Source organism: Malus sylvestris, chromosome 1 (genome assembly GCF_916048215.2).
Source record: "Malus sylvestris chromosome 1, drMalSylv7.2, whole genome shotgun sequence".
Taxonomy (NCBI): Eukaryota; Viridiplantae; Streptophyta; class Magnoliopsida; order Rosales; family Rosaceae; genus Malus; species Malus sylvestris.
In genome coordinates, this window is record NC_062260.1 from 25,996,755 (window position 1) to 26,022,345 (window position 25,591).

Sequence of the window (25,591 nt, forward strand, 5' to 3'; positions counted from 1 at the left end):
CGTTGTTTTATATGAACAGATTAGAGATTAATTGAATTATAAATATTATAATTTGATTGGATTAATTTGTTACCACTAACTTTGTTTTTCCTTTGTTTAATTTGTTTCAAATCCTTTAGCTTTCCTTGAAAAATGGTTGAATTGGCAACAAGAGAATCATCCGGTACCTGTAAAAACCTCCGCGGAATCGAAAGATGTTGAAGTTACTAGATGCAGTAACTTGAATAATTGCATGAAAGCAAAGGTCTCTGCACCCGTAGAAGATAATGACAAAGGTACATTCTACCTCATTTCTTATTAGATTTTTGACGCAATGTGATACTTCGTTGTAAAATTACTACACTCGGAAAATTTTAGTTCTGTTTTCTGAATCGGCTTTGCCTGAATTGGTACATGAAATTGTATCTTACTGTTATGTTTTATGTTAAACTTTCGACACGATTAGAGTTTTCTAATCACATGGCTCAAGACACTCCGAAAACCAAACTGAAGTCCCCGGGTAAGTCACCACATCTATCAAGGAGTTCAACGTTAATGAAACCCACGGCGAGTCGGTTGGCCAAGCAAAATCAGCGCCGAGAGGTTCACTCCAATCGGTTATTAAGGAGGTGCTGTTATTTTTCTCTGATGTTTCTGTTGTCATCAATGTATCTTTTGTTCTAATTGTTTGGTGGTCCAGTTTTCTAACTTGTCCCATTTTCCGACTCTTGGTTACATAGTTGCGAAAAAGCTCGGGAAACTTGATGAGAAATCACAGAATTCTCCGCCACCTACGATGGGTTGCGAAAATTCGAAGCAATGTAGCATAGCACTTTACAAATTGGGTAGTGCTATCCACACGTCCATTTTTACTTGTAACACACACCTCTCAATTTTTCGACCATTAGAAAAAAGAGTGTGTAAATAGTACTATCCTACCAATTACGCAACCGAAACTATATCAGAAGAGCGATTATAACGTATTAAAGTACCATCTCACTAAATTATCCAACAATGTTTCAGAGATTAGAAACAATCATACCACTTTCAGCTTAGTCATTCCATCAAACGGCTGGTACGCTGCAATCCCACTTATGCTCAAATCACCACCGTCCGTTCCCACCATCGATTCCATCAGATTCTCCGAAACCCATTTCTCAATCAAATCCAAACACAGCTGCAACCACACCCAGAAAATTAAAAAGTCGAACTTTACATAAACTCCACTCCGAAAACATAAATTACACAAAACCCAACAAAATCTCACCCTGTTCTCAGACAATCCGAGTTGAATAACCCCATCCGGATTATCCACCCTATAGTACGGGTCCTCCGAAGCCCTATCCAACCCGATATAGTACGGCGAGTCATTGGGCTTCGCAACCCAGCTCGCCCGGGAGGACATCCGGACCGGGCCCATGGACCCGCGGGTGGACAAGCTGGACCGCGACAGCGTTCTGGGGAGCTCCGCCAGGTTGGAGGAGGACTAGGAGGGGGAAGGTGGATCGGGTTTGGAGGGTCAGCGTCGTTTTAGGTAGAGCTGGAGGCAGTAATAGAGAGCACATGGGATTAGAGAGCCGAGGATGAGGCCGCCTCTGCCTTGGACGACGCCTTGGAGTGGCACAATCAGTCTCATCGCGGTGACTCCGGTGGGCTTGTTTCGGGTTGGGTCGGAGTCGGGTTCGCGGGTCCGGGTCTCGAGCTGTAGTGGGAGGGTTTCGGGTTGGCCGTGGGTTGCCGTGGAGGGATTGAGTGAGATTCGAGAGCCCTGCGAGGGAAGTGTGTGTTTTTGCAGTTTTGCTTCCAGAAACTTTTGGTCAGTTTACGATTGGCACCTGCCAGTTTCGATATTTGGATCTTTTGTTGGCGTGCTAACACCTCGTCGTATTACTTTATAGCACATTTACTATTCCGGAATCAGATTAACGGAATTTAATGAAGAATGAATTGAATTGAAGATGAATTAGAATGAGGTAGAATCAGAATCAGATTATTGTTGGAGTTGTTTACTAAAATTATCTGGAATCAGAATAAAAACTTATGTGTTTAGGGAACCCTAGTTTAACTAATCTATTTTATATGCAAATTATTTTTAAACTTTTATTCTTTCATTTTTTTTTCGTATAGAGAACATTTTTATTTTATTTTGTAGTAAAAATTTATTCTTTCATTTTTCCAATTTTTTTTTGGTGACCCTCAGTCTCTCCCTCTCTTCCCCATCTTTCTCCCGACCTAAAAAAGTTTCTAAGGGCTTGTTTGGTATCCTATTTGAAATTTTTTATAATTTTTCAAAACATTTCTAAAGAATTTTTCTTGAAAACAATTTTTTTTAAGACTCAAAAACTTGTTTGGTATGCGATTTAAAATTTTTAAATCTTACAACTTAAACTGGACAAAAAGATCCATAAAAAGGGGGTCGAGAGAGAAAGAGGAGAGAGGAGAAAAGAAAGTAAGAGATGATTGGAGGAAAGAGAAAGAAGTGAGAAGATCGGAGGAGATAGAGAGGAAGAGGAGTGAGAGAAAGAACCGAGAAAATGAAGAGAGCGGATTGGAAGAGAGATGAAAAAGGTAAAATAAAAAAGAGAAGGGTGAGAGAGAAAGAAGAAAATAAAGATAGATTTAGAGTGAGAGGGGAGGAAGAAGAGAAAAGAAATGAGTGAGTTTAAGTTTAAAAACTCTAAAAACTCACTTTTTGTGTTTTTAGATAATAGACTATATTTTTTAGTTAGTCTTGAGTTCAGTTTTTGAAAATAATCCTACCAAACAAGTTTTTAAGGCCTAAAACTTGAAAATTGTTTTTGAGTTTAAAAAGTTGGATTCAAGTAGCGTACCAAACATGCTCTAAAATGTCCCCATCTTTCTCTGTTTTTGACATTCTGCCGACCTAACCCTTTCTAACATATCTTTCTATGTTGCCAACCCACCCCACGTTTGGCAATAACCTTTCATGCTCCCTCCTTCCATGTCCCAGCCTTGATTTTTTTACCCCAATTTTGAGTTTCCCAGTTGAGGCAATGACTGAGCTTTTAACCATGGAGTCGGCGGATCGAAGAGTCGAAATGAGAATATATAAGCATAGGGACATGAATCAAGTTTGGGATAAACAACAGCTGACTGAAGGCCAAGAGGAAGATGGACCTTGAAAGCTCCAGTCCCAAGTCGCGAAAACGAAGAGGAATTGGAGAAGAAGTTGCAACGAGTCGACTGAGAGAGAAACTAGAGTGTTGAAGTTGCAGGGGTGTTTTGGGATATCAAAAGAAGTACAAGGCCACTTTAGAAAGAAAAGTTTGATTATTGATGGACCCTTTCTTCTGGAATTCAATTACCAGTATATCTTGGTAATCAGATTCCGGGTAAATCCGGAATTGAATTCCCCATTTTGGTGGACCCCACCTTTATTTTCATTCTCCAAATACAAGTAAACACATGAATGCATTGGAAGGAATTCAATTCCGATTCCACTTACCTCATTCCCGTTTCGTAATGAACAGTGTTTGTACCCGGATTTCAGTTTAATTACAACCATGCCATTGCTTTAATGAGTAGGCTTTGTGGAAGGTTTGGGTTCGGGCTGGGGTTTTATTTTTTTGGGTTTGGGAGGATGGGCTTTTGCGGGTTTGGGGTGTGGCTGGGTTTGTTTTGGTTGGTGTTTGTAGGTGTAGGTATGGAGTAAGGTGGATGCGGTGACACATCCACAGAGCCTAACCTGCAGCTTGCAGAATGGCAGAGAGAAGAGGAGAGATGGAAGAGTCGTGGGTGAGAAAAGAGGAGAGAGGGAAGAGTCGTGAGTTGCAAACGGGATAGGAGGAAAGACGGAAGGAGAGAAGGAAGGGTAGGATGAGCGAAGCAACGGTAGGGGTGCCCGAAAGTTTGGGATTGTTTGTTGTCGACAACGGGTGCGCAGAGAGAGGGCGAGGCACGGAGGAAGGGCTAGGGGTAGGGTTCCTTTCGGAATTTTGGTCCAACTCAATGGGTGAGTAATGCTATTTATTTTCATGCGCATGTTTTCTGGAAGTTCATTCCTGTTTTGGGATGTTTGAATATATAGGCATTGTTTAAATTACAATATTTTATTAAGTTAAACTGTTTAAATTACTTATTTATAATTTTAGCCCTTGCGCCACTTTGAGGGACTACTGGGATTGACTGCTGGTAAAGCTCATATCAATTGTTGTAAGTCCCTTACTTCCGTAATACGGACACTTACATTTATGATCATTTTTGTGTTAAGATGATACAGTTATAACTTATAACCGTCTTACATAGATCAACGCATATGTATATCGAATTTACCTGCATTACTCGAACAATTTTCTTTTCGATTCACAAAGGGAATTAATAAAATCCAATATCTGTGTAAAAGTTTGGTTTCCAACTTTCTAGCAGTGAAAGTGTTGCCCTTTCTGCAGACTACACCCTTTCACACACTCACTTTGATATGGTTAAACATATGTATTCAAGATTTTGATCTCTATGTGATTTGGCAATACTTATCACCTAATATTCCTCTCTCTCTCTCTCTCATGAAGGCACTCATTGCATTAAAAAAAGGTTCCCAGTTAATCAAATATAGCCGGAAAGGGAAGCCAAAACTTCGTCCATTCAAAATTTCAATTGTGAGTAATTTCCTTAAGAGAAGAACAAGTTTGAATCACTTTTTTTGTAATTGTGTTTATTATAGTTCTTTGAATGAAAATCCTAATTTGTACAAATTACAAGCTATGTTACCACCCTCCTTAATCTAAATATATGCAATGTGCAGAATTACATCTGTTCTCAAGAATGAACCTGTTTTGTTCCATCCTTCTGTTAAGGATTATAATTTATATAGAATTTATAAGGTTTCTCTCTTTCAGGTTACTTTATGTTTCGAATTAATTGGATATAGCATTCTTCACGAGCTTTGATAATTATTTAATTTCTAAGTTTTGTTCCATGCATGGTTGATTTTCTTTAATAATTATTGAATCACTTCTATATTTGCTTGGTACTTAGGATCTAAAGCATTTTGCCTTTTGAATAGCAGCTGCAGGGAAAGTATGAGGTGCCCTTTTCTTCTTTGTGTGTGTTTTTTTTTTTAATTTCTAATTTTTATGCCGGAACTCGAAATCAAAGTTCTGATCTGGGACTGATTGCTTGGAGCTCTGATTGCTTACCTTGTCTGTCACCTCTTTCAGCAGATCCCCTAGCTCGGCGACTTGGGAGACTCCTACTACATGGTTTGTATCGTGCTTGACCAAGCCTGAAACTACAAGTAAGCTTCAAGTGAAATTGATACATTACTTTGTGCATCTCCACCAATTAAAGATACCACCCCTGGATGGAGGAAGAGTACTTCCAGAGAAGATGCCACATCTACCTATGAGACAGATAAGGCAAGTCAAGACGATACCACACTCCGGTACTTAGAAGTTTCGTGATTACGAGATCATTCTCCCACAGTCTTTCCTAATGTCATTTGTACTAAATCATTCACTTGTACTCATTAAAGGAGAGCTTGAACCTATGTACTTGTGTAAACCCTTCACAATTAATGAGAACTCCCCTATTCTGTGGACGTAGCCAATCTGGGTGAACCATGTACATCTTGTGTTTGCTTTCCTATCTCTATCCAGTTATATACTTATCCACACTAATGACCGGAGCAATCTAGCGAAGATCACAAAAAGCGACCGTTTTCGCTACCTAGGATCTATCTTGCAAGAGACCGGAGAATTAGATGGAGATCTCAACCATAGAATACAAGCTGGATGGATGAAGTGTAAGAGTGCATCCGACGTGTTGTGTGACCGCCGTAGGCCACTGAAACTCAAGGGAAAATTTTATAGGACGGCAATAAGGCCAGCGATGTTGTATGGCACAGAATGTTGGGCGGTGAAGCATCAACACGTACACAAAATGGGTGTAGCGGAGATAAGGATGCTTCGTGGGATGTGTGGGCACACGAGAAAGGATAAAATTGGGAATGAGGATATCCGAGGTAAAGTAGGAGTAGCCAAAATTGAAGGAAAGATGAGAGAAAATCGGTTACGGTGGTTTGGACATGTGCAAAGAAGGCCTACTGACGTTCCGATTCGAAGATGTGACTACGGGACAGAGGTTCAGGGCCGAAGGGGTAGAGGAAGACCTAGGAAAACTTTGGAAGAGACCCTAAGAAAAGACTTAGAGTACTTGGATCTAACGGAAGACATGACACAAAACCGAGCGCAATGGCGTTCTAGGATTCATTTAGCCAACCCCACTTAGTGGGAAAAGGCTTTGTTGTTGTTGTTGTCGTCTAATTTTTATGCAAGACATGAAATATTGTAGGAATAAAATGTATGATTGTCACCAAATGTATACACCTGTGCATAGTTAGTTTTCCTTACTCTATTCGAATTTCGCTCTAATTTTCTTTACTCTTCCTTGTATGCTGTGTTGTATGTGAAAATCTGAAATGATAACATTTGTTAATCTGTGTTTTGGGTTGTGATTTCCCATATTTTACTTACAATTTCTGAGTCATTTATCTGACCTGAAAAAAATATTTGGTCCTACTTCTGGGCTAACATTTATTGGTTTTATTTTTATTCCTGATAGAAATTCAAACATCATCCTGCAATCAAAACACTGCTGGAAGGTGGGACTGTTCCCTATAAGTATGCTGTCAGCACTGAATGAAATGTTTATTGAAGAGTTAAGGCTGGAGGCTTTAAGAACAGGGTTTCTCATAGCTGGAGTTCTCATTGTTGTCAATCATAGTAATTTCATGTAAGATGTAGTTAAAGCACACTACAAGCAGAAGTAGACAATTTGCAATCCTTCTCCCTTGGTTTCTCAACTTTTGAATATATAGCGTAATCCCCTATTGCTAGACATTCTAGCAACATAGGTGCTTATGTTGCCAGATAGTGTATATGGACCACACATTCTGGCAAAAGTTTACATGATGAATGGTTTAGATTTACAGTTTGGCATATGTGGTCAGACTATCATTCTGAACCATTGATAAGATGGGTGTTTGCTTAACGTGTGGTGCCAGATTTATAGTCTTGCGACATTTCTGCTATTTTTAAGAGAGCAATACTCTCTCCGCTTCCTCCTTGCATATTGATAATTATATATTTGTGTGTGTGTGTGTGTGTGTGTGTAACTAGGTATATATCTTCTTTTTTTTTTGTGTGTTGTACATGTTATACAAATGCAAGTATGATGTTATATCCCCCCCTAAGCTGCTGAAACTCACATATCATATAGGATGCATATGTTTTGTTTTATTGAACTGGACTAACAAAATTTAGAGTTTCTACTTATTTGATATGGATATGGAGTAAATTTGCTCCGCTGTTAATAAGTTCATGTTCCCTCTCTTAATTCAGGTATTGAGTATATCCCTTTCGGCCCTGGGGTCTTCGAAGTGGCTTCAGAATAATAAGCCTAAGACACTGGTTCTTATAATATACATGTGTAGGAATTGTTCAAACCATCCATCTATCATAAGGTCAGCTCCTTAGCTTCCCTTTGTTCTACCGCTACTTGAAAAATTATGCGCTTTTAAAATTGGTCCATTGCTATGACTATTTCAAAGTTAATTTTGGGCCAACATAATAGAAAGACATTTTCAAAGTTAATTTTAAATGAAAATGTTATTTCCAAAATGCTTAGCTTTTATGAAGGTAATCCCAATAAGATCTATGGGTTTGATTCACTTTAGTTTTTATAATTCTTATTTGTTCGCATTTCCTCATGTTCATGCAGTATAGTTTTTATAATCCCTTGAATGATACTCAGCTCTCAGTTTCCAAGTCAACCCCCTTCGATGCTGATCAGAGATACTCACGTTTGCAGCGTGATGGCTGGGTCTCTAGGCGTGAGAAGTCAATGACATATTTGCAAGATGATATGCAACAACTGAGAGGATGCAGTTCTGGCACCTAGGTTTTGGGAAGAAATGGAATGGAGATGATACTGAAGAAGATTGGAAGTCATGCCTAATCACTAAATACATTAGCAATTTTAGTGACTAGTCTGAGCTCACCCTATATATATGAAGAGATATTGAAATAATGATTAGAATATGGTAATTCACAAATGATTAGGATTGTGTGAATGTTAGTTTAAAATGAAGTTTCTGACCAGAGATACTCATGTTTGCAGCGTGATGGCTTGGTCTCTAGGCGTGAGAAGTCAATGACATATTTGCAAGATGATATGCAACAACCGAGAAGATGCAATTCTGGCACCGAATCCCTGGGTTTTGGGAAGAAATGGAATGGAGATGATACTGAAGAAGATTGTAAGTCTTGCCTAATCACTATATACATTACTACATTAGCAATTTTAGTGACTGGTCTGAGCTCACCCTATATATATGAAGAGATATTGAAATAATGATTAGAATATGGTAATTCACAAATGATTAGGATTGTGTGAATGTTAGTTTAAAATGAAGTTTCTGACCATTGTAAACAAACTATATATTTTACCTTTGTCTTGGGATACAGTATCACGTTTAACGATTGAATTTGTAATACGGTTTAGCAGTTTTTTCATAAACTTAATATTCTTGCTAGATGTTCAAGTATTGTCTTCTACTTTTCTACTTTCCCCTTTCTGTGTTTTTCCTCCATGTAGTGGGCTGATTACTTGAAACTATGATATTGATGACACAGTACGGTCTACAAATGAATGTTTCTTATAGCTATCCATATATAGCAAGCAAGTTTTGACTTCATTTGTTCTTAGGTACTACAACGTCTTTTTAGTTGTTTTGTGTCGAAACTATTCATGCTTTCACTCATGTGTCCCTTTGTTCATTCATGATTGTATTGAATTTATTCAGGTTAATGTGTCTTATTCATGCAGTTACACTTACGCCTGAAACAGTTGCTTCCCGCCGCAACACGCATACTTATCATCTAGTAATAACAAAAAGAACGAAATTTCATTCTTTTTGGGGTAAAGATGTAATTTTGAATCAAATGCTATTCTTATCATATTTTTAGGATAAATAACGGTTTAACACATTGAACTATCACTCCAGTTGAAATTGACCCCTTAAACTATATTTTTGGTAAATTAACACCCTGAACTATTTAAAGTATGTCAATTAACCCCTTCTCGTTAGATTGCGGAATCAATTCCGTCAAATTCAAGGGCAAATTAATCATTTCATCATCAATTGTTACTTGCAATTATAATTACCAATAAAATTATGACACATGGACACATAATAATTCAAAAACATATAGCATAATGAGAAAACACAAAAAACCAAACTTTTATATAATGGACCATCTCACATTGTCATTACACATTATTTTGTGTCCACATGTCATAATTTCATTGGTGGTTATAGTTGACAAGTAAGAATTGATGAATGAAGGACTAATTTTCTTTTGAATTTGACAAAATAGTTGATGGAATATACTGACAAGGGGTCAATTGGCTGATTTCAAATAATTTAGGGGTTAATTTACCACAAAAATAGTTCAGGGGTTAAATTTCAACTGGAATTATAGTTAAAGGGGTCAAATGGAAATTTACCCTATTTTTTATACCGTATTTTTAATTCTTCTATGAGACGTGTGTGTGTGTGTGTGGACCTCGCTTTTATTAGAGAGATTGAAAAACTTATTAATGTGCTCGTAATAGTAGTTGTACCATATGTTATGGTACAAATACTGAATACTATGCCGTGTTTCAAGCATACTGAAATATTTGTCAGAAAGATGGTACAAATGTAAACGACTTCACGAATGATGGCAGGCCTACCAAATATAAAATGGTGGTTATTTGTTCATTTGTCAAACCCAGCTGGTGCAGTGGTTGGTGTGGGTGGTCTCACATGTTGACCTCAACGACTGCTATTGCTACAACATAGCAATTTTCCTGCTCAGCTGACTAAATTGCAAAGATGTAAACTTTATTTTTATTCATCTCCGACTCTCATCCAGATCGCATTGTTAATCACCCCTCTAATTCGAGTTTTTCTTTCTTACGGTATTGATAATATAACAGCATATAATGAATCTTCCAAAGTACAGGGCATATAATATACCAGCACTTCTGAAATTATTGAACATTGAATCGGAACGAGTGTGAAAAGTGCTATATGATGGATACCTAAGTCAATGCATGAGACAAACGCTGATTCATCACGTCACGTTCATAAATTCAGTCTCCTTGCAATCCAGAAAGTCATCTACAACCTAAGCAGAAATATTCCACATAGAATTGAAAAATGTTCATGATTTCTTATCATATGAGAGCAAACATTCATCAGTTATAGATACTTTGTCTGCCAGAAAAGGCAGGATACAAAATGGCAGAACTGATTGTATGCTTTGTGGTCGACAAATTAATTCAACTACTCATCACCACAGAAGCAAACCTCTCGAGAAATGCACGTACTGAAGTTGGTTTCATCAAAGATGAACTCGAGAGCATCCGATCATTCCTCAAGGAAGTAGATGCTATGGCTGCAGCAGCAGTTGGAGAGACGGCGAATGACGGTGTCAAAACTTGGGTCAATCAAGTAAGAGAAGCAGCTTTTTACGTGGAAGATGTCATTGATGAATATTTGCTCCGGAGTATACGGCATCATCAGCACCATGGATTCGTTCGTTTTTTCCATAAAATTATCCGGTTGGCTAAAACAATGAGATCACAGGATGGGATAGTTTCGAAAGTTGACCGTATAAAAGAATTGGTACGTGAAATCAAGGAGAGAAGTGAAAGATATGGATTCAAATCCATTGATCAGCAAGGCCAGAGCAGTGGAGAAAAGACTCTACAGTGGAACGACCCTCGAGTGGCTTCTCTTTTCATTGAGGAAGCTGAAATCGTGGGGATTGAATCTGCCAGAGATGAGCTGACTGGTTTGTTGGTTGGAGTGCCGAGACGTGAAGTGATATCAGTGGTTGGCATGGGAGGACTTGGAAAAACCACTCTTGCCAAGAAAGTGTATGACCATCCGGAGGTGATGGCACACTTTGATTGCTATGCTTGGATTACGGTGTCCCAGTCATATAGGGTTGAGGATCTTCTGAGGACGGTAATAAAAAGGTTCTACAGTTCAAGGAAGGAGCGTTTCCCAGAGGAAATTGACAGAATGGATGAGGAGTCCCTGATTAGCAAATCAAGAGAGTATTTGCAGCAAAAGAGGTACGTTGTTGTGTTTGATGATGTGTGGAAAGTAGATTTTTGGGGGGCTATAGAACATGCTTTACCCGATAATAAAGGTGGACGAATAATTATCACTACAAGGATTCAGGATGTTGCTGATTTTTGCAAAATATCTTGTTTTGTTCATGTTCATCACTTGCAACCTCTGCCTCCAAACAAGGCATGGGAATTGTTTTGTAGAAAGGCATTTCAGTTTGAATTGGAGGGAAATTGTCCTCAAGAGTTGGAAGAGTTGTCTCTTAACATCGTCAAAAGATGCGAAGGACTACCTTTGGCGATTGTTTCCATAGGTGGTCTGCAGTCAACGAAAGTTAAGCTTGTGCCTGAATGGCAGAAGTTATACAATAGCTTAAGTTCAGAGTTAGAAAGCAATCCCCATCTTACAAGCCTCACAAGAATCCTATCACTCAGCTATCAACATCTTCCGTATCACCTCAAATTGTGTCTTATACTTTGGCATCTTTCCCGAGGACTACTCAATTAGTTGCATAAGGTTAGTTCGGTTGTGGATCGCTGAAGGCTTTGTGAAACTGAAGAGGGGCAAGACGCTAGAAGAGGTTGGAGAGGAATACTTGATGGAGCTAATTCACAGAAGCCTAGTTCAAGTGTCAGAAGTTTACACTGATGGAAAAGCTCGAGCTTGTAGAGTTCATGATCTTTTGCACGAAGTCCTCCTTAAAAAGGGTGTGGATTCGAGCTTCTGTCATGTGTTATCAAAAGACGAGTCAACTTTTAAACCAACAACTCGACGTCTCTCAATGGACATCAGTCCCTCTGAGGCCCTGGGAAGTATTACACAATCTCATATTCGTTCTGTATTTACTTTCAACCAAGAAGAATGGCCCGAGTCTTTCCTCGATACATTGAGTGGAAACTTTAAACTTCTGAAAGTATGGGATGTCACGGATGCTCCAATCAATCAACTTCCGAAATATGTGGGGGATTTGTATCTCTTGACATACTTAAGCCTGAGGAATACAAAGGTGAAGTTGCTTCCAGACTTCATATGCAATATGCAAAACTTAGAAACCCTGGATCTAAAACAGTCTTTGGTGTATGAAATACCAGCCAAGATCAATAAGCTTGTTAAGCTGCGACATCTTTTGGCCTACTATCGTGACTACAACTACAACATGGATTCGTTCTTGAATATGGAAAGAGGAGTGAAGATACATGAAGGTATTGGATGCTGACAAGCTTTGCAAAAGCTGTCCTATGTGGAGGCGAATCATGGAAGGATCACGCTAATCAATGAACTGGGAAAGTTAAGGCAGCTGCGGAAGTTAGGCCTAAAAAATTGGAAAAGTGAAGATGGAAGGGCTCTGTGTGCTTGCATTGAAAAGCTGAACCACCTTGAATCTCTACTTTTAACTGCATTAAATGGAGATGAAGTCCTTGATCTAGAATCCATTTCAACTCGACCAGAATTTATTCGTGCTCTCTGCTTGATAGGGCGTTTAGAGCAGTTGCCAAGTTGGATTTCAAATCTTCAACACCTCGTCAGGATAACAATTTTTTGGTCAAGGTTGAGAGATTCCCCATTAAAAGCCCTTCAAAATCTACCAAATCTGTTGGAGCTAGTTTTGAAAATCAATGCATATGATAGTGTGCAGCTGCATCTTGAGGAAGGAGGATTTCAGAAGTTGAGGCATCTGGAGCTCAGGGACATGGAGGGACTAAATTCATTGATCATAGACAATGGGGTTATGCCTCTTCTCCAAGAGTTTCACATTGGACCTTCCCCACAACTGAAGGAGGTGCCCTCTGGCATCCACCATCTCCGAAAGCTGAGATATCTTGTTTTCTTTGACATGCCAAAGGAGTTTGAACGACATATGGATCCAAATAATGGACTGCAACATTGGATTGTTGAACATATACAAGATGTCCGCTTTAGTTACAAGTTCGGACCAAGATGGGGTGAATATGAAACTCACGCCCTACGTGATTCCAACTTTTCTTTTTGGGAGAATGCTTGATTTGATTCCAGCTTGTGAAACCAAGCATGGGAATGGGACGCTCTCTCTTTTTGTACAGGTTTTGGTTAGAGGATTAGGAGTTGTTAAGAGTTGGTTGTTAGCTCTGGTATCCTAGTTTCTCTTGCAGGTTGACTTGGAGGGGCTCTTTCTCTTCTGTTTTCTTTGTGTGGTCGAGTTGGGTGATCTTCCTAGCATTTTCCTTATAAGTTTACTGGTGGTTACAATAAAATTGTTTCTTTATAAAAAATTAAAAATAAAAAGGCATCGTCACCTCAAACTCAGAGTGCTTAAATGACATAATAAAATTTGATTGAATTTTAGGTGAATGAATCAAGTTTTTAAAGAGGATAAGTGTTAATCTACTATTGTTATTTTAGTAAAGTTTTTTAGTAGTTTAAAATTATCAAATTAACTTTTTTTCTTAATGGATTAAATGTGGTTACCCGTATGTAAAGAGTTTTTAACGTGTGATCCGATAACGATCTGATTAGTTCACATGTTGACCTAAAACCCATTATTTTCGTATCATTTAGGATTGGCTTAATAGATCGTGTAAGATATTGTCAAATCTAACATTTGATACGAAAATTGGGAAGGCTTGATGAACAATGGCAGGCCTACCAATTATAAAATGGTGGTTGTTTGTTTGTTAATTTATAAAAAGAGAGTTGGGTATGTTATAAAATGTATGGTTGGATGTCCACTATGTAGTGGGAGTAGTTGGTAAAGGCCTAGTGGGTGTAGTGGGGGCTTATGATGAAAACACCAAAGCATATGTTGAAGACATCATGATTCCAAATCTCATGTAGAAGACACCAAAGCATGAGCATGCAAGATTCTCACAATCGCTATATAAGGACCTATTGGCTCACTAAAGAAAATATAGCAACTGAGGAGAAGAAAGGAAAGAGAGGAAGAATAGAGAGAGTTATCTTTGCATTCCTATTATTTCATATAATGAAAGAAAGTAATACTGCTTTTGTCTTATTTCATTTATTTCACTACATACATACTGCCGATTTTACAACAGGGTAGGTATTGTATTGATGCAAAGCCAGAGGCAACCTTGTTGATTTGGTCTCACTTGTTGACCTCGCCTATTGCTACAACATACCAATTTTCCAGCTCAGCTGTTAAAGGACTATATCACTATATTACAAAGATGTAAACTTTTTAATACCATCTTTTTGATCGCACTGTTAACCACCTCTCTAATAGCGAATTAATCCAGAAAGTCGTCTGCAACCTAACCAGAAATATTCAATACAGAAGTAAAAAAATGTTCATAATTTCATATTAGAGAAAATATCCATCAATTATAGATAGTTTGTCTGCCAGAGAAGGCAGGATACAAAATGGCAGAAGCAGTTGTATGCTTTGTGATCGATAAGTTAATTTCACTGCTCCTCACCACAGAAGCGAAACTTTCAAGAGACGTACGTGCTGAAGTTGGTACGTGATTATGTTTGATGATGTATGGAAAGTAGATTTTTGGGAGGCCATAAAACATGCTTTACCGGATAATAAAGGCGGAAAAATAGTGATCACCACGAGGATTAAAAATGTTGCTGATTTTTGCAAAAGGTCTTCTTATGTTCATGTTTACCGTTTGCCACCTCTGCCTCCAAACAAGGCATGGGATTTGTTTTGTAGAAGGGCATTTCACCATGAATTGGAGGGGAACTGCCCTGCAGATTTGAAAGCTTTGTCTCTTGATTTCGTTAGAAAGTGCGCAGGATTGCCTTTGGTAATTGTTTCCATAGGTGATTTGTTGTCAACAAAAGTTAAAGTTGTGTCTGAATGGCAGAAGTTATACGATAACTTAAGTTCAGAGTTGGAAATAAATCCCCATCTTACAAGCCTCACAAGAATTCTATCCTTCAGTTATCATCATCTACCGAATCACCTCAAATCATGTGTCTTATACTTTGGTATCTTTCCCGAGGACTACTGAATTAGTTGCATAAGACTAGTTTGGTTGTGGATCGCTGAAGGCTTTGTGAAACTGAAGAGGGGCAAGAAACTAGAAGAGGTTGCAGAGGAATACTTGACTGAACTGATACATTGAAGCCTGGTGCAAGTGTCAAAGGTTTGGATTGATGGGAAAGCTAGAAGCTGTCGAGTCCATGATCTGATGCGCGAAGTGCTCCTTAGAAAGGAGGTGGATTCAAATTTCTGTCATGTGTTATCAGAAAATGAGTCAACATTAAAGCCAATAACTCGACGCCTCTTGATAGACAGCACACCCTGTGATGCCTTGGGAATCATTGAACAGTCTCGCATTCGTTCTTTATTTACTTTCAACCAAGAACAATGGCCCGAGTCTTTTCTCAGTACACTTAGTGGAAACTTCAAACTTACGAAAATATTGGATTCTGCAGATGCTCCCCTGAATCATCTTCCGAAGTATGTGGGGGATTTGTATCTCTTAAAGTACTTAAGCCTAAGGAATACAAAGGTGAAGTTGCTTCCAGAGTCCATATGTAATCTGCAAAACTTAGAAACCCTGGATTTAAAACAGTCTCTGGTATATGAAATACCAGCAAAGATCAATAAGCTTCTAAGGTTGCGACATCTTTTGGCCCATTGTACTGACTCCAGCTCAAGGTTCAGCATGATCAGTTACGAACGAGGAGTGAAAATACATGATGATATTGGATGCTTACAAGCTTCACAACAATTATAACATGTGGAAACAAATCATGGCGGAATCAACCAAATTAAAGCATTGGAAAAGTTGAGGCAGCTGCGAAAGTTGGGCCTGAAAAACTTGAAACGTGAATATGGACGAGCTCTATGTGCTTCGATTGAAAAGATGAACCACCTTGAATCTCTAGAAGTAAGCACAATAAGTGAAGATGAAGTCCTTGACCTGCAATCCATTTCAACTCCACCCGAATCTATTCGGTTTCTCTACTTGAAGGGGCCTCTAGAGAAGTTGCCAAGTTGGATTCCAAAGCTTCAACAACTTGTCAGGCTAAGAATTTTTTGGTCAAGGTTGACAGATGCCCCACTGAAAGCTCTTCAAAACCTTCCTAATTTGGTAGAGATTGGGTTCTCATACAACGCATATGATGGTGTGCAACTGCATTTTGAGGAGGCTTTAAGGAACTCAGGGTGTTAAAACTCAAGCACTTGCCCAGACTAAAATCATTGATACTGAACGAGGTGCCCTCTGGCATCCAGCACCTCAGAAATCTAAGCTCTCTTGGATTTGTTGACATGCCAAAAGAGTTCCGACAACATATGGATCCAAAAAATGGCCAACATTATTGGATTGTTGAACATATACAAAATGTTCGTTTTGGTTACAAGGTCGGACCAGGATGGAGTGTATATGAAACTCACGGCCTTCGTGATTCCAACTTTTCTCTTTGTCGAATGCTTGATTCCAACTTGTGAAACCAAGCATGGGAATCAGACATGTTTTGGTTAAGAGTTGGTTGTCAGCTCTAGTAACCAAAATGTTCGTTTCTCTTGCAGGTCTCTTCTGTTTTCTTTGTGTTGTCTAGTCTTATTCCTAGCATTTTTCTTTCAATTTTATTGGTGGTTGCAATAAAAATATCTTATCTAATTAATTTTCTCTAGGAAAATGATAAACTGTATGCTCTTTTTAACCTCACTTTGATAATTGAAGTTAAAATATTAATTTTTTACTATTTTTTATCTTACCAATTCTTACTATTTTTTATTCTTTATATTAATTTGTAATCTCTAAGATATTTTGTTAATCAAAGGGTAGATTTTGTGGATGATAATTTCATGAATCATGATTTTTTTTTTTTGCCAAAAATTTCATGAATCATGATTGACCATTCTCCTTTTGTATGCACAGATTGATCCAGCCACACATTTTTTGTATGCACAGTGATGAAAAGGTGTTGAGCGTTTACATAACGGCGTGAATTCAAACTCTGTCGATGACTAATTATAGAAATGATGGCTTTAATTTGTGATATATATCATAAGTTCAATGTACAATGGTTCAGGTATATATGAGGAAGGAGTGGAGAGAGAAAGAAAGAAGAAAGAAAGGTGAAATGGCTGCTGCAAGCAGCCGACAAAGACAAAGAAAAAAACAAAGCTAACTAGCCTAGCCTAAGCCTTACAACAACAACTTTCATCAATCAATCAATCATCTCCCTTAAATCAAGGAAAAGAAAGTAGCCCAGTCTAAGCTTTACAACAACAACTTTCACCAATCAATCATCTCCTTTAAATCAAGGAAAAGACTAACCTTAGAGAACATGGTAGCTGACTTTAGAGACCGAAATATACTCAACACTTTCAACACTCCCCCTCAAGTTGGATTGAGAAGGTTCACTGAGCCCAGCTTGCCCAATAATCGATGAAACTGAGCGGATGCCAATGCCTTTGTAAAGAGATTTGCCAGTTGATCATGGCTTCGTGTGAACATGGTCTGGATGATTTAAGTTTGAACTTGAGCTCTAATGAAATGACAGTCCATTTCAACATGTTTGGTTCTTTCATCGAACACAAGGTTGGCAGCAATGTGCATGGCTGCCTGATTATCAAATATAAGCGACATAGGCATAAAACTAGGAAACCCTAAATCTGAAAGAAGCCCTTTAAGCTAAATGAGTTCACAAGCAGTGGCTGTCATGGCTTGATACTCAGCCTCTGTGCTGGAACGAGAAATTACCTGTTGCTTCTTACTCTTTCATGTGACAAGGTTTCCACCAACAAATGTACAATAGCCTGTGGTTGATTTCCTATCAATTGCATTACCTGCCCAGTCTGCATCTGTGTAGCCACTAATGACAGTGGATTGATTGTTATGCATTGTAATTCCTTGCCTTATTGAACCCTTGAGATAACAAAGGATTCTCTTAACAATGTTAAGGTGATCAACAGTGGGAGAGTGCATAAACTGACTAGCCAAGCTCACTGTGTTGATGCACAAAATCAATGAGGACTTTGGTACAACAGAAAGTGTTAAGTTTGGGACCTTCGCTAGATTACTCTGGTCACTAGTGTGGATAAGCGTGTAAATGGATAGAGACAGGGAAGCAAACACAAGATGTACGTGGTTCACCCAGATTGGCTACGTCCACTGAGTAGTGGAGTTATCATTAATTGTGAAAGGTTTACACAAGTACATAGGTTCAAGCTTTCCTTTAGTGAGTACTAGTGAATGATTTAGTACAAATGACATTAGGAAATATTGTGAGAGAATGATCTCTATTTATAGAAGAGAGTTTCTAGTTTCATTCTGACATTGACACGTGTCGTGTTGTGATTGGCTTCTGATGTTGACACGTGTCGCGCTATGATTGGCTTCTAATGTCGACACGTGCTGCGCTGTGATTGGCCTCCTGGTTGGAGGGAAACTCTTCTGGGTCCTTGACAGTATAACGTTGATCGGTGCTCAGTAGTTTCGGGATTGGTCAAGTATGGTACAAACAGTGCTCCCCTAAGTTCCCGAGTGAGGGAAGCTCCTCGGTTGGGGACTTGCAAGATCCAAGCCATTGAGTAATCACGAAACTTCTAAGTACCGAAGTGTGGTATCATTTTCACTTGCCTTATCTGTCTCATTTGTAGATGTGGCATCTTCTCTGGAAGTACTTTTCCTTCATTCATGGATGGTATCTTTAACTAATGAAGATGCACAAGGTAATGTATCAATTTCACTTGAAGCTTACTTGTAGTTTCAGGCTTGGTCAAGTGCAATACAAACCCTATAGTAAGAGTCCCCCAAGTCGCCGAGCTAGGAGATTTGCCGAAGGAGGTAACAGACAAGGTAAGCAATCAGACTTCCAAGCAAGCAACCTGGATCGGAGGTTCGACTTTGGCTTCCGGTTGATTGTTCTTTTTCTCCTTGTGTCGTAAATAGCAACAAGGATGAGGAGAAGCAAATGGAGAAAATATGATATGAGATACTTTTACTTTTGAAGAAGTAACTTTCCACAGACTTATTCTTGAACTGGGCTGAAGGGTTTTCTGGTTTCCTCCAGAGTATAAGGCCGACTCAAGAATTTGAGGGTTAAAACAAGTCCATCAAATCTAGAGTACCTTCGACCTTGATGATATGGGATACTTTTGCTGTTGACAAAGTAGTGGATGTATCGGCACGTGTTCTGTTACGCTTGTCTCCACATGCTTCCTTGTATCCTTTTCACTTGCCCTATATGTTCCTCATGCAGATGTGGTATCTTCTCTGGAAGAATAAAATGTTGAAGATGAGTACTTGAGAGCAATGCCAGGTAAGTAATCAGGCAAGGGACAGGCAGTCAGTTCCTGACTGGAAGCTTGATTCTAAGTGCTGACTGATTGCTATATTTCTTCTTGTCTTGCATGTAAGAACAAGGCCAAAGGAAAATACAGGGAAAAGGCATGATATGGGATACTCTTGCTTTTAACCCTGATGATATGAGATACTATTTGTCTGGTGTGGCTTGTTTACAGAGGTATTATCGGGAAGAAAAGAAGCTGAGTATTTCGAGAGACTCTGCTGAGAGTGCCCTCTCGGATGTGAAGAAAATTTGAGCATTTTTTTTATTTGTAGGTTTGCCTGGCTGTAGAGGATGGAGGTCGACATATATAGGAGTCTCCCTAACAACAAGTAGTAGTGTTATTCCTTTACCCTTCTTGGTCATAGCAATGTAGTGGGAGCTGCAACCTTCGCGTGTTTTAACTTTGTCAGAGCACTTTGGAAAAGTGTTCTGTGGTATCTGGAAAGCTGATGTTGCATGTGAAAATTGCAGACAAGCTTTATCCAAGGAAATCTGGCTTTCGAAGTTTGTAGAGTGGTGCCTCTTCAGTTTTCGAACAAACAATCCTGTCGAGGATCTGGCTCTCGAGATTCAGAGAACGTTGTCTCTTCGATTTTTGAGAAAGCAATCCTGTTGGGAGTCTGACTCTTGAGAAAGTAATCCTATTGGGAGTTTGGCTCTCGAGATTCGAAGGGCGGTGCCTCTTAGATTTTTGAGCACGTAATCCTGTTGGGAGTTTGGCTCTCGGGATTCGGAGAGCGGTGCCTCTTCGATTTTTGAGAAAGCAATCATGTTGGGAGTCTGACTCTTGAGATTCGGATAGCAGTGTCTCTTCGATTTTTGAGAAAGTAATCCTGTTGGGAGTTTGGCTCTCGAGATTCGGAGGGTGGTGCCTCTTCGATTTTTAAGCACGTAATCCTGTTAGGAGTCTGGCTTTCGAGATTTGGAGAGCGGTGCCTCTTCGATTTTTGAGCAAGCAATCTTGTTGGGAGTGTTTTCTCGAATGTGAGTAAAGGTTGGGCATTTTTGCTAGTCTACCTTGCCACGAAGCACGGAGGTTGACACACATTGGGATTTTCTAGTTATCAAGCAGTGGTGCTGTTCCTTTACCCTTGTGGGTAATAGTAGGGTAGCTGGACCTTCAAAATTTATGTGTCTAAACTTTGTCAGATATCTTTGGCAAAGTTATCTGTGGTACCCGATGAGCTGATGTTGCGTGTGGAAAGTGGTGCCTCTTAGGAATCCGGAGAGTGGTGCCTCTTCGATTTTTGAACCAACGACCCTATTGCCCTTTCTTTTGTAAGGGCACTAATTGTGTGCAAAAAGTACATTCAGATAGTTATTGCTTGTAGGAATTTTCCCCTTACTTTAGAGATTTATTGCACCTCATTTCTCCTTCATCATTTCTTAAAATGTCTGGCCCATCCGACCGTCATTTTGACTTGAACTTTGGTGAAGAGGCAACCATGCCTTCTCAAGACAACATATGGCACCCATCCTTCTTATCCCCTACTGGTCCTCTTACCGTTGGGGACTTTGTGATGAAGAATGATATGACTACTGCGGTGGTGGCCAAGAACCTTCTCACTTCCAAAGATAACAGACTACTTTCCAAAATGTCTGATGAGTTGGCTGTTAAGGATTCTCTGGCTCTCAGTGTTCAATGTGCAGATTTTATGTCTAATATGGCCCAATGCCTATTTGCTCGAACCTGCCAAGTTGAATCATTGGCAGCTGAAGTGATAAGTCTCAAACAAGAGATCAGAGGGCTCAAGCATGAGAATAAACAGTTGCACATGCTTGCACATGACTATGCTACAAACATGAAGAGGAGGCTCGACCAGCTGCAGGAATCTAATGGTCAGATTTTACTTGATCATCAGAGGTTTGTGGGTTTGTTCCAAAGACATTTATTGCCTTTGTCTTCTGGGACTGTACCGCGTAATGAAGCTCCAAATGATCAACCTTCGGTGCCTCCTCCTTCTGGGGTTCTACCTAGTACTGAGGCTCCGAATAATCACCCTCTGGTGCCTCCTCTTTCTGGGGCTCTGCCGACTGCTGAGACTTCTCTTGAGCAACCTTTGTGAAGGCTCCCTCTTGTTTGTTTATTTTGATTCATGTATATGTACATATTTGTAACTTATCGGAGATATCAATAAACAAGCTTTGCTTCATTTCAACGTATTGTGTTAAATACACCAAGGCCTTATTCACCAAGTTCTTTGAATTTTTCCTTTTGTTGAAGCTTGTATGTTGAAGCTTTGTGAGTGAAGCATGTAGGTTGAGGTAGTGCTCCCTTAATTTCCCGAGTGAGGAAAACTTCTCATTTGGAGACTTGAAAAATCCAAGTCACTGAGTGGTCGTGAGACTTCCGAGTATCAAGGTGCAGTAGCATATGGTAGGAGTCCCTCAAATATTTAGTCGAGGGAGTTGATGAATGAGGCATTTCCTTTCTAAGTGGTAGCCCAAAACTCCTTCTTCATATATATTTGTTATGAAAGTTGTTAGGCCTAAAGAAGATGAGGCCTAGACAAATTTTTTTCTTTCTAAATTCTGAATTTTTGAATTTTCGAATTTCCGAAATATATATATATATATATATATATATTTTTTTTTTTAAGTTTTGTAAGTGAAGCTTTGAGGTTGAAGTTTTGTTGGGTACCATGAATTGATTTTGCTTCACACTATCTTGATCAAGATAATGTGAAGTTTTTGTAGGTGAAGTTTTTGTGTTGAAGCTTTGTAGATGAAGCTTTTGTGGGTGAAGCTTTTGTGGTGGGTGAAGCTTTTATGGTGGGGGAAGCTTTTGTGGGTGAAGCTTTTGTGGTGAGGGAAGCTTTTGTAGGTGAAGTTTTTGTGTTGAAGCTTTGTAGGTGAAGCTTTTGTGGTGGGGGAAGCTTTTGTGGGTGGGGGAAGTTTTTGTGGGTGAAGCTTTTGTTGGTGAAGCTTTTATGGGTGAAGCTCTTTTGTGGGTGAAGCTTTTGTGGTGGGGAAAGCTTTTGTGGGTGAAGCTTTTGTTGGTGAAGCTTTTATGGGTGAAGCTTTTGTGGTGGCTGAAGCTTTTATGGGTGAAGCTTTTATGGTGGAGGAAGCTTTTGTGGGTGAAGCTTTTGTTGGTGAAACTTTTATGGGTGAAGCTTTTATGGTGGGTGAAGCTTTTATGGGTGAAGCTTTTGTGGTGGGTGAATCTTTTGTGGGTGAAGCTTTTATGGTGGGTGAAGCTTTTATGGGTGAAGCTTTTGTAGGTGAAGCTTTGGAGTTGAAGATTTGTAGGTGAAGCTTTAGAGTTGAAGCTTTTGTTGGGTACCATGATTTGATTTTGCTTCACACTATCTTGATTAAGATAATGTGAAGCTTTTGAGAATTTGTAGTTGTCCTCCATTGATGAAGCTTTTGTTGGTGAAGCTTTTGTTGGGTACCATGAATTGATTTTGCTTCACACTATCTTGATCAAGATAGTGTGAAGATTTTGAGAATTTGTAGTTGTCCCCCATTGATGAAGCTTTTGTTGGTGAAGCTTTGGAGTTGAAGCTTTTGTTAGGTACCATGAATTGATTTTACTTCACACTCAAGATAGTGTGAAGCTTTTGAGAATTTGTAGTTGTCCTCCATTGATGAAGCTTTGTTGAATTCCCCGATATTTTTTTTTGGGAAACTAGAAATTTGAAAATGTCGGAGAGATAACATATACAAATTTTGTTTCCACACTGTTGAGCAAGAGATTGTGATGCAAGCCACACCTTGTAGTAGTCGAAGGTTTGGATGAACCATATAAATTGAATTTACTTCGAACAATCTTGAATTTGCTTCGAAGGTTTGAGAATTGTAGTTGCTCTCCATTGATGAAGCTTTTGTTGGCACCATAAATTGGTTTTGCTTCACACTGTCTTGATCAAGAGTGTGTGAAGATTTTAAGAATTGTGGTTGCCCTCCATTGATGAAGCTCTTGTTGGCACCATAAATTGGTTTTGCTTTACACTATCTTGATCAAGAGTGTGTGAAGCTTTTGAGAATTGTGGTTGAACTCCTTTGATGAAGCTCTTGTTGGCACCATATATTGGTTTTGCTTCACACTGTCTTGATCAAGAGTGTGTGAAGCTTCACACTGTCTTGATCAACATGATATGTGAAGTCGACGATGAAGTCTGCCACTGCTTGGCCCTTCTCAGCTGGCTTTGGTTGGTAGAAGATGTCAAACTCACCTAATGTTATCGCCCATTTGATCATTCGCCCAGAAGTGTCAGGACTTTGGAGTATCTATCGAAGAGGATGATTGGTAAGCACGATAATGGAATGTGCTTGGAAATAAAGGCGAAGTTTTCGAGCAGACATGACCAATGCTAGAGCCAATTTCTCAATATTGAAGTATCGTGTCTCCACATCTTGTAAGGCCTTGCTAGCGTAGTAGACATGTTGTTCGACATTACCATCATTTCGAATGAGAACGAAACTTCTTGTAAGGCCTTGCTAGCGTAGTAGACATGCTGTTCGACATTACCATCATTTCGAATGAGAACGGAACTTACTGCTGAAGCCGATACCAATAGATAGATAATAAGAGTGTCACCAATCTCAGGTTTGGAGAGTAAATGGGCTTTACTCATGTAGTTTTTGAGGTTTTTGAATGCCTCAGCACATTCATCATTCCATGTAATGTACTTCTTACTTCCCTTAAGTGCTTTGAAGAAGGGAGCACATCTGTCTGTGGCCTTAGAAATGAACCTAGTTAAGGCTGCCACCTTGCTAGTAAGGCTTTGGTTGTCTTTTGAAGTTACTGGTTCCTTCATGTCGAGGATTGCTTTGATCTTCTTGGGATTAGCCTCAATGTCTCGTTGGTTTATCATGAAGCCTAAGAATTTGCCAGAGCCTACGCCGAAGGCACATATGTTGGGGTTCAACCTCATTCGATACCTCTTCAGAATGGTGAAAGTTTTAGATAGGTTGGTGATGTGTTGGTCAACATGTTTGCTCTTGACTAACATATCATCAACGTAAACTTCCATGCTCTTCCCAATCTGTTTGGTGAACATTGAATTGACCAGTCTCTGATAAGTCACTCATGCATTCTTTAGGCCGAAGGGCATAACTTTACAGCAATATAGTCCCCTGTCAGTAGTGAAGGCTGTGTGTTCTTGATCTGAAGTTCACACCCTGCCGTAGAGTCTATAAGTCTGTCTATAAGAAGAAGAGGAAAACTATCCTTTGGGCATCCTTTGTTTAGGTTTGTGTAATCGACACACATTCTCCACAAGACTTTTTAGAGCATGAGACTTTCCTTGGTCGGATTCTTCTTAACAAGGACAACATTTCCTACCCACATTGGATAATTGACTTCGCGGACAAAACCTATGCCTTTGAGTTTTTCAACTTCTACCTTCATTGCCTCGTACCGTTCAGGGTCATAAGATCTTCGCTTCTGTCTCACTGGCTTGGTCTTGGGGTCAATACTTAAGCGATGACAGATTATATCGGGAGAGATGCCTGACATGTCCTCGTATGACCAGGCGAAGACCTCAATGTTCTCTTGCAAAAAAGAGATCAATGTCAACCAAATAGGTGGTGATAAGATGGTACTAATCTTCACCATGCGATCCGGATAATCTTTCGAGATAGATACCTTCTCCAACTCTTCAGCGGGTTGTGTTTGTTGGGTGAAAGAGTCATCTTGAGGATCATTGGGTTGACTGTTGCCACCATGAATATCCAAGTTGGCTTTATCTGGGCTGGTCTTTATGACTTGGTCATTTATAGAAACGGTTTCCTTGGGCACATGCAGGTGCTGTTGCTTGACCGAAGTGTTGTAACATGATCGTGCACTAAGTTGATCTCCTCTGATGTAACCATTGCCAAAGGGGGTTGGAAATTTCATCAACAACATATGTGTGGATACCATGGCTTTAAGATCATTGATGCCTGTGCGTCTAAAGATGACATTGTATGCCGTTGGGCAATCAACCACCAGGAAGTTAGTGGTAATCGTAGCTGTGTAAGGGCCTGTACCAATGGTGAAAGGTAAGTGTATGCTCCCCAAAGGTTGCACGATATCACCGGAGAAGCTTATCAGAGGGGAAATCGAGCGATTGAGCAAGTGTTCAGCTACATTAACTGCCCTGAAAGCTTCAGCAAACATGATATTGACCGAAGCCCCAGTGTCTACTAGGATTTGTCGTACTTCAAAGTTGGCTATGTGAGCTTCCACAATCAATGGGTCGTTGTGAGGGTAGATGATACCTC

The 25,591-nt window shown here is 39.5% G+C and overlaps 2 protein-coding genes, 1 long non-coding RNA gene and 2 pseudogenes across 9 annotated transcripts in view; 4 read left to right on the forward strand and 1 right to left on the reverse strand.

Annotated features, from left to right (window-relative positions):
• LOC126627503 (uncharacterized) overlaps positions 1 to 826 on the forward strand; it is a 31,359-nt pseudogene extending 30,533 nt beyond the window's left edge.
• Positions 1 to 1,830, reverse strand: part of LOC126627510 (probable aminotransferase ACS12) — a 36,018-nt gene extending 34,188 nt beyond the window's left edge. For 3 of the 4 annotated variants that reach the window (XM_050297110.1, XM_050297104.1, XM_050297115.1), the window contains exons 1-2: positions 1,247 to 1,830; positions 1,022 to 1,156 (exon numbers count right to left, since the gene is read on the reverse strand). In XM_050297110.1, coding sequence (XP_050153067.1) covers positions 1,022 to 1,156; positions 1,247 to 1,399 — 288 coding nt within the window. In that variant the 5' untranslated portion in view covers positions 1,400 to 1,830. The remainder of the gene's footprint in view (positions 1 to 1,021; positions 1,157 to 1,246) is intronic. The other variant, XM_050297095.1, reaches the window with a different exon arrangement.
• LOC126627312 (disease resistance protein RPM1-like) overlaps positions 1 to 25,591 on the forward strand; it is a 111,978-nt gene that overhangs the window by 34,103 nt on the left and 52,284 nt on the right. The window contains exon 3 of the mRNA XM_050296771.1: positions 16,293 to 16,439. Coding sequence (XP_050152728.1) covers positions 16,293 to 16,439 — 147 coding nt within the window. The remainder of the gene's footprint in view (positions 1 to 16,292; positions 16,440 to 25,591) is intronic.
• Positions 4,166 to 8,088, forward strand: LOC126627646 (uncharacterized). Of its 4 annotated transcripts, XR_007625099.1 has the most exons (5): positions 4,166 to 4,595; positions 4,975 to 5,023; positions 6,559 to 6,729; positions 7,338 to 7,459; positions 7,717 to 8,088. It is a non-coding gene; the product is annotated as an uncharacterized LOC126627646 (long non-coding RNA). The 4 variants fall into 4 exon arrangements; XR_007625095.1 differs by having other exon boundaries at positions 4,166 to 5,023; XR_007625104.1 differs by having other exon boundaries at positions 4,166 to 5,023; positions 7,722 to 8,088.
• Positions 10,268 to 13,124, forward strand: LOC126627303 (disease resistance protein RPM1-like; annotated as a pseudogene).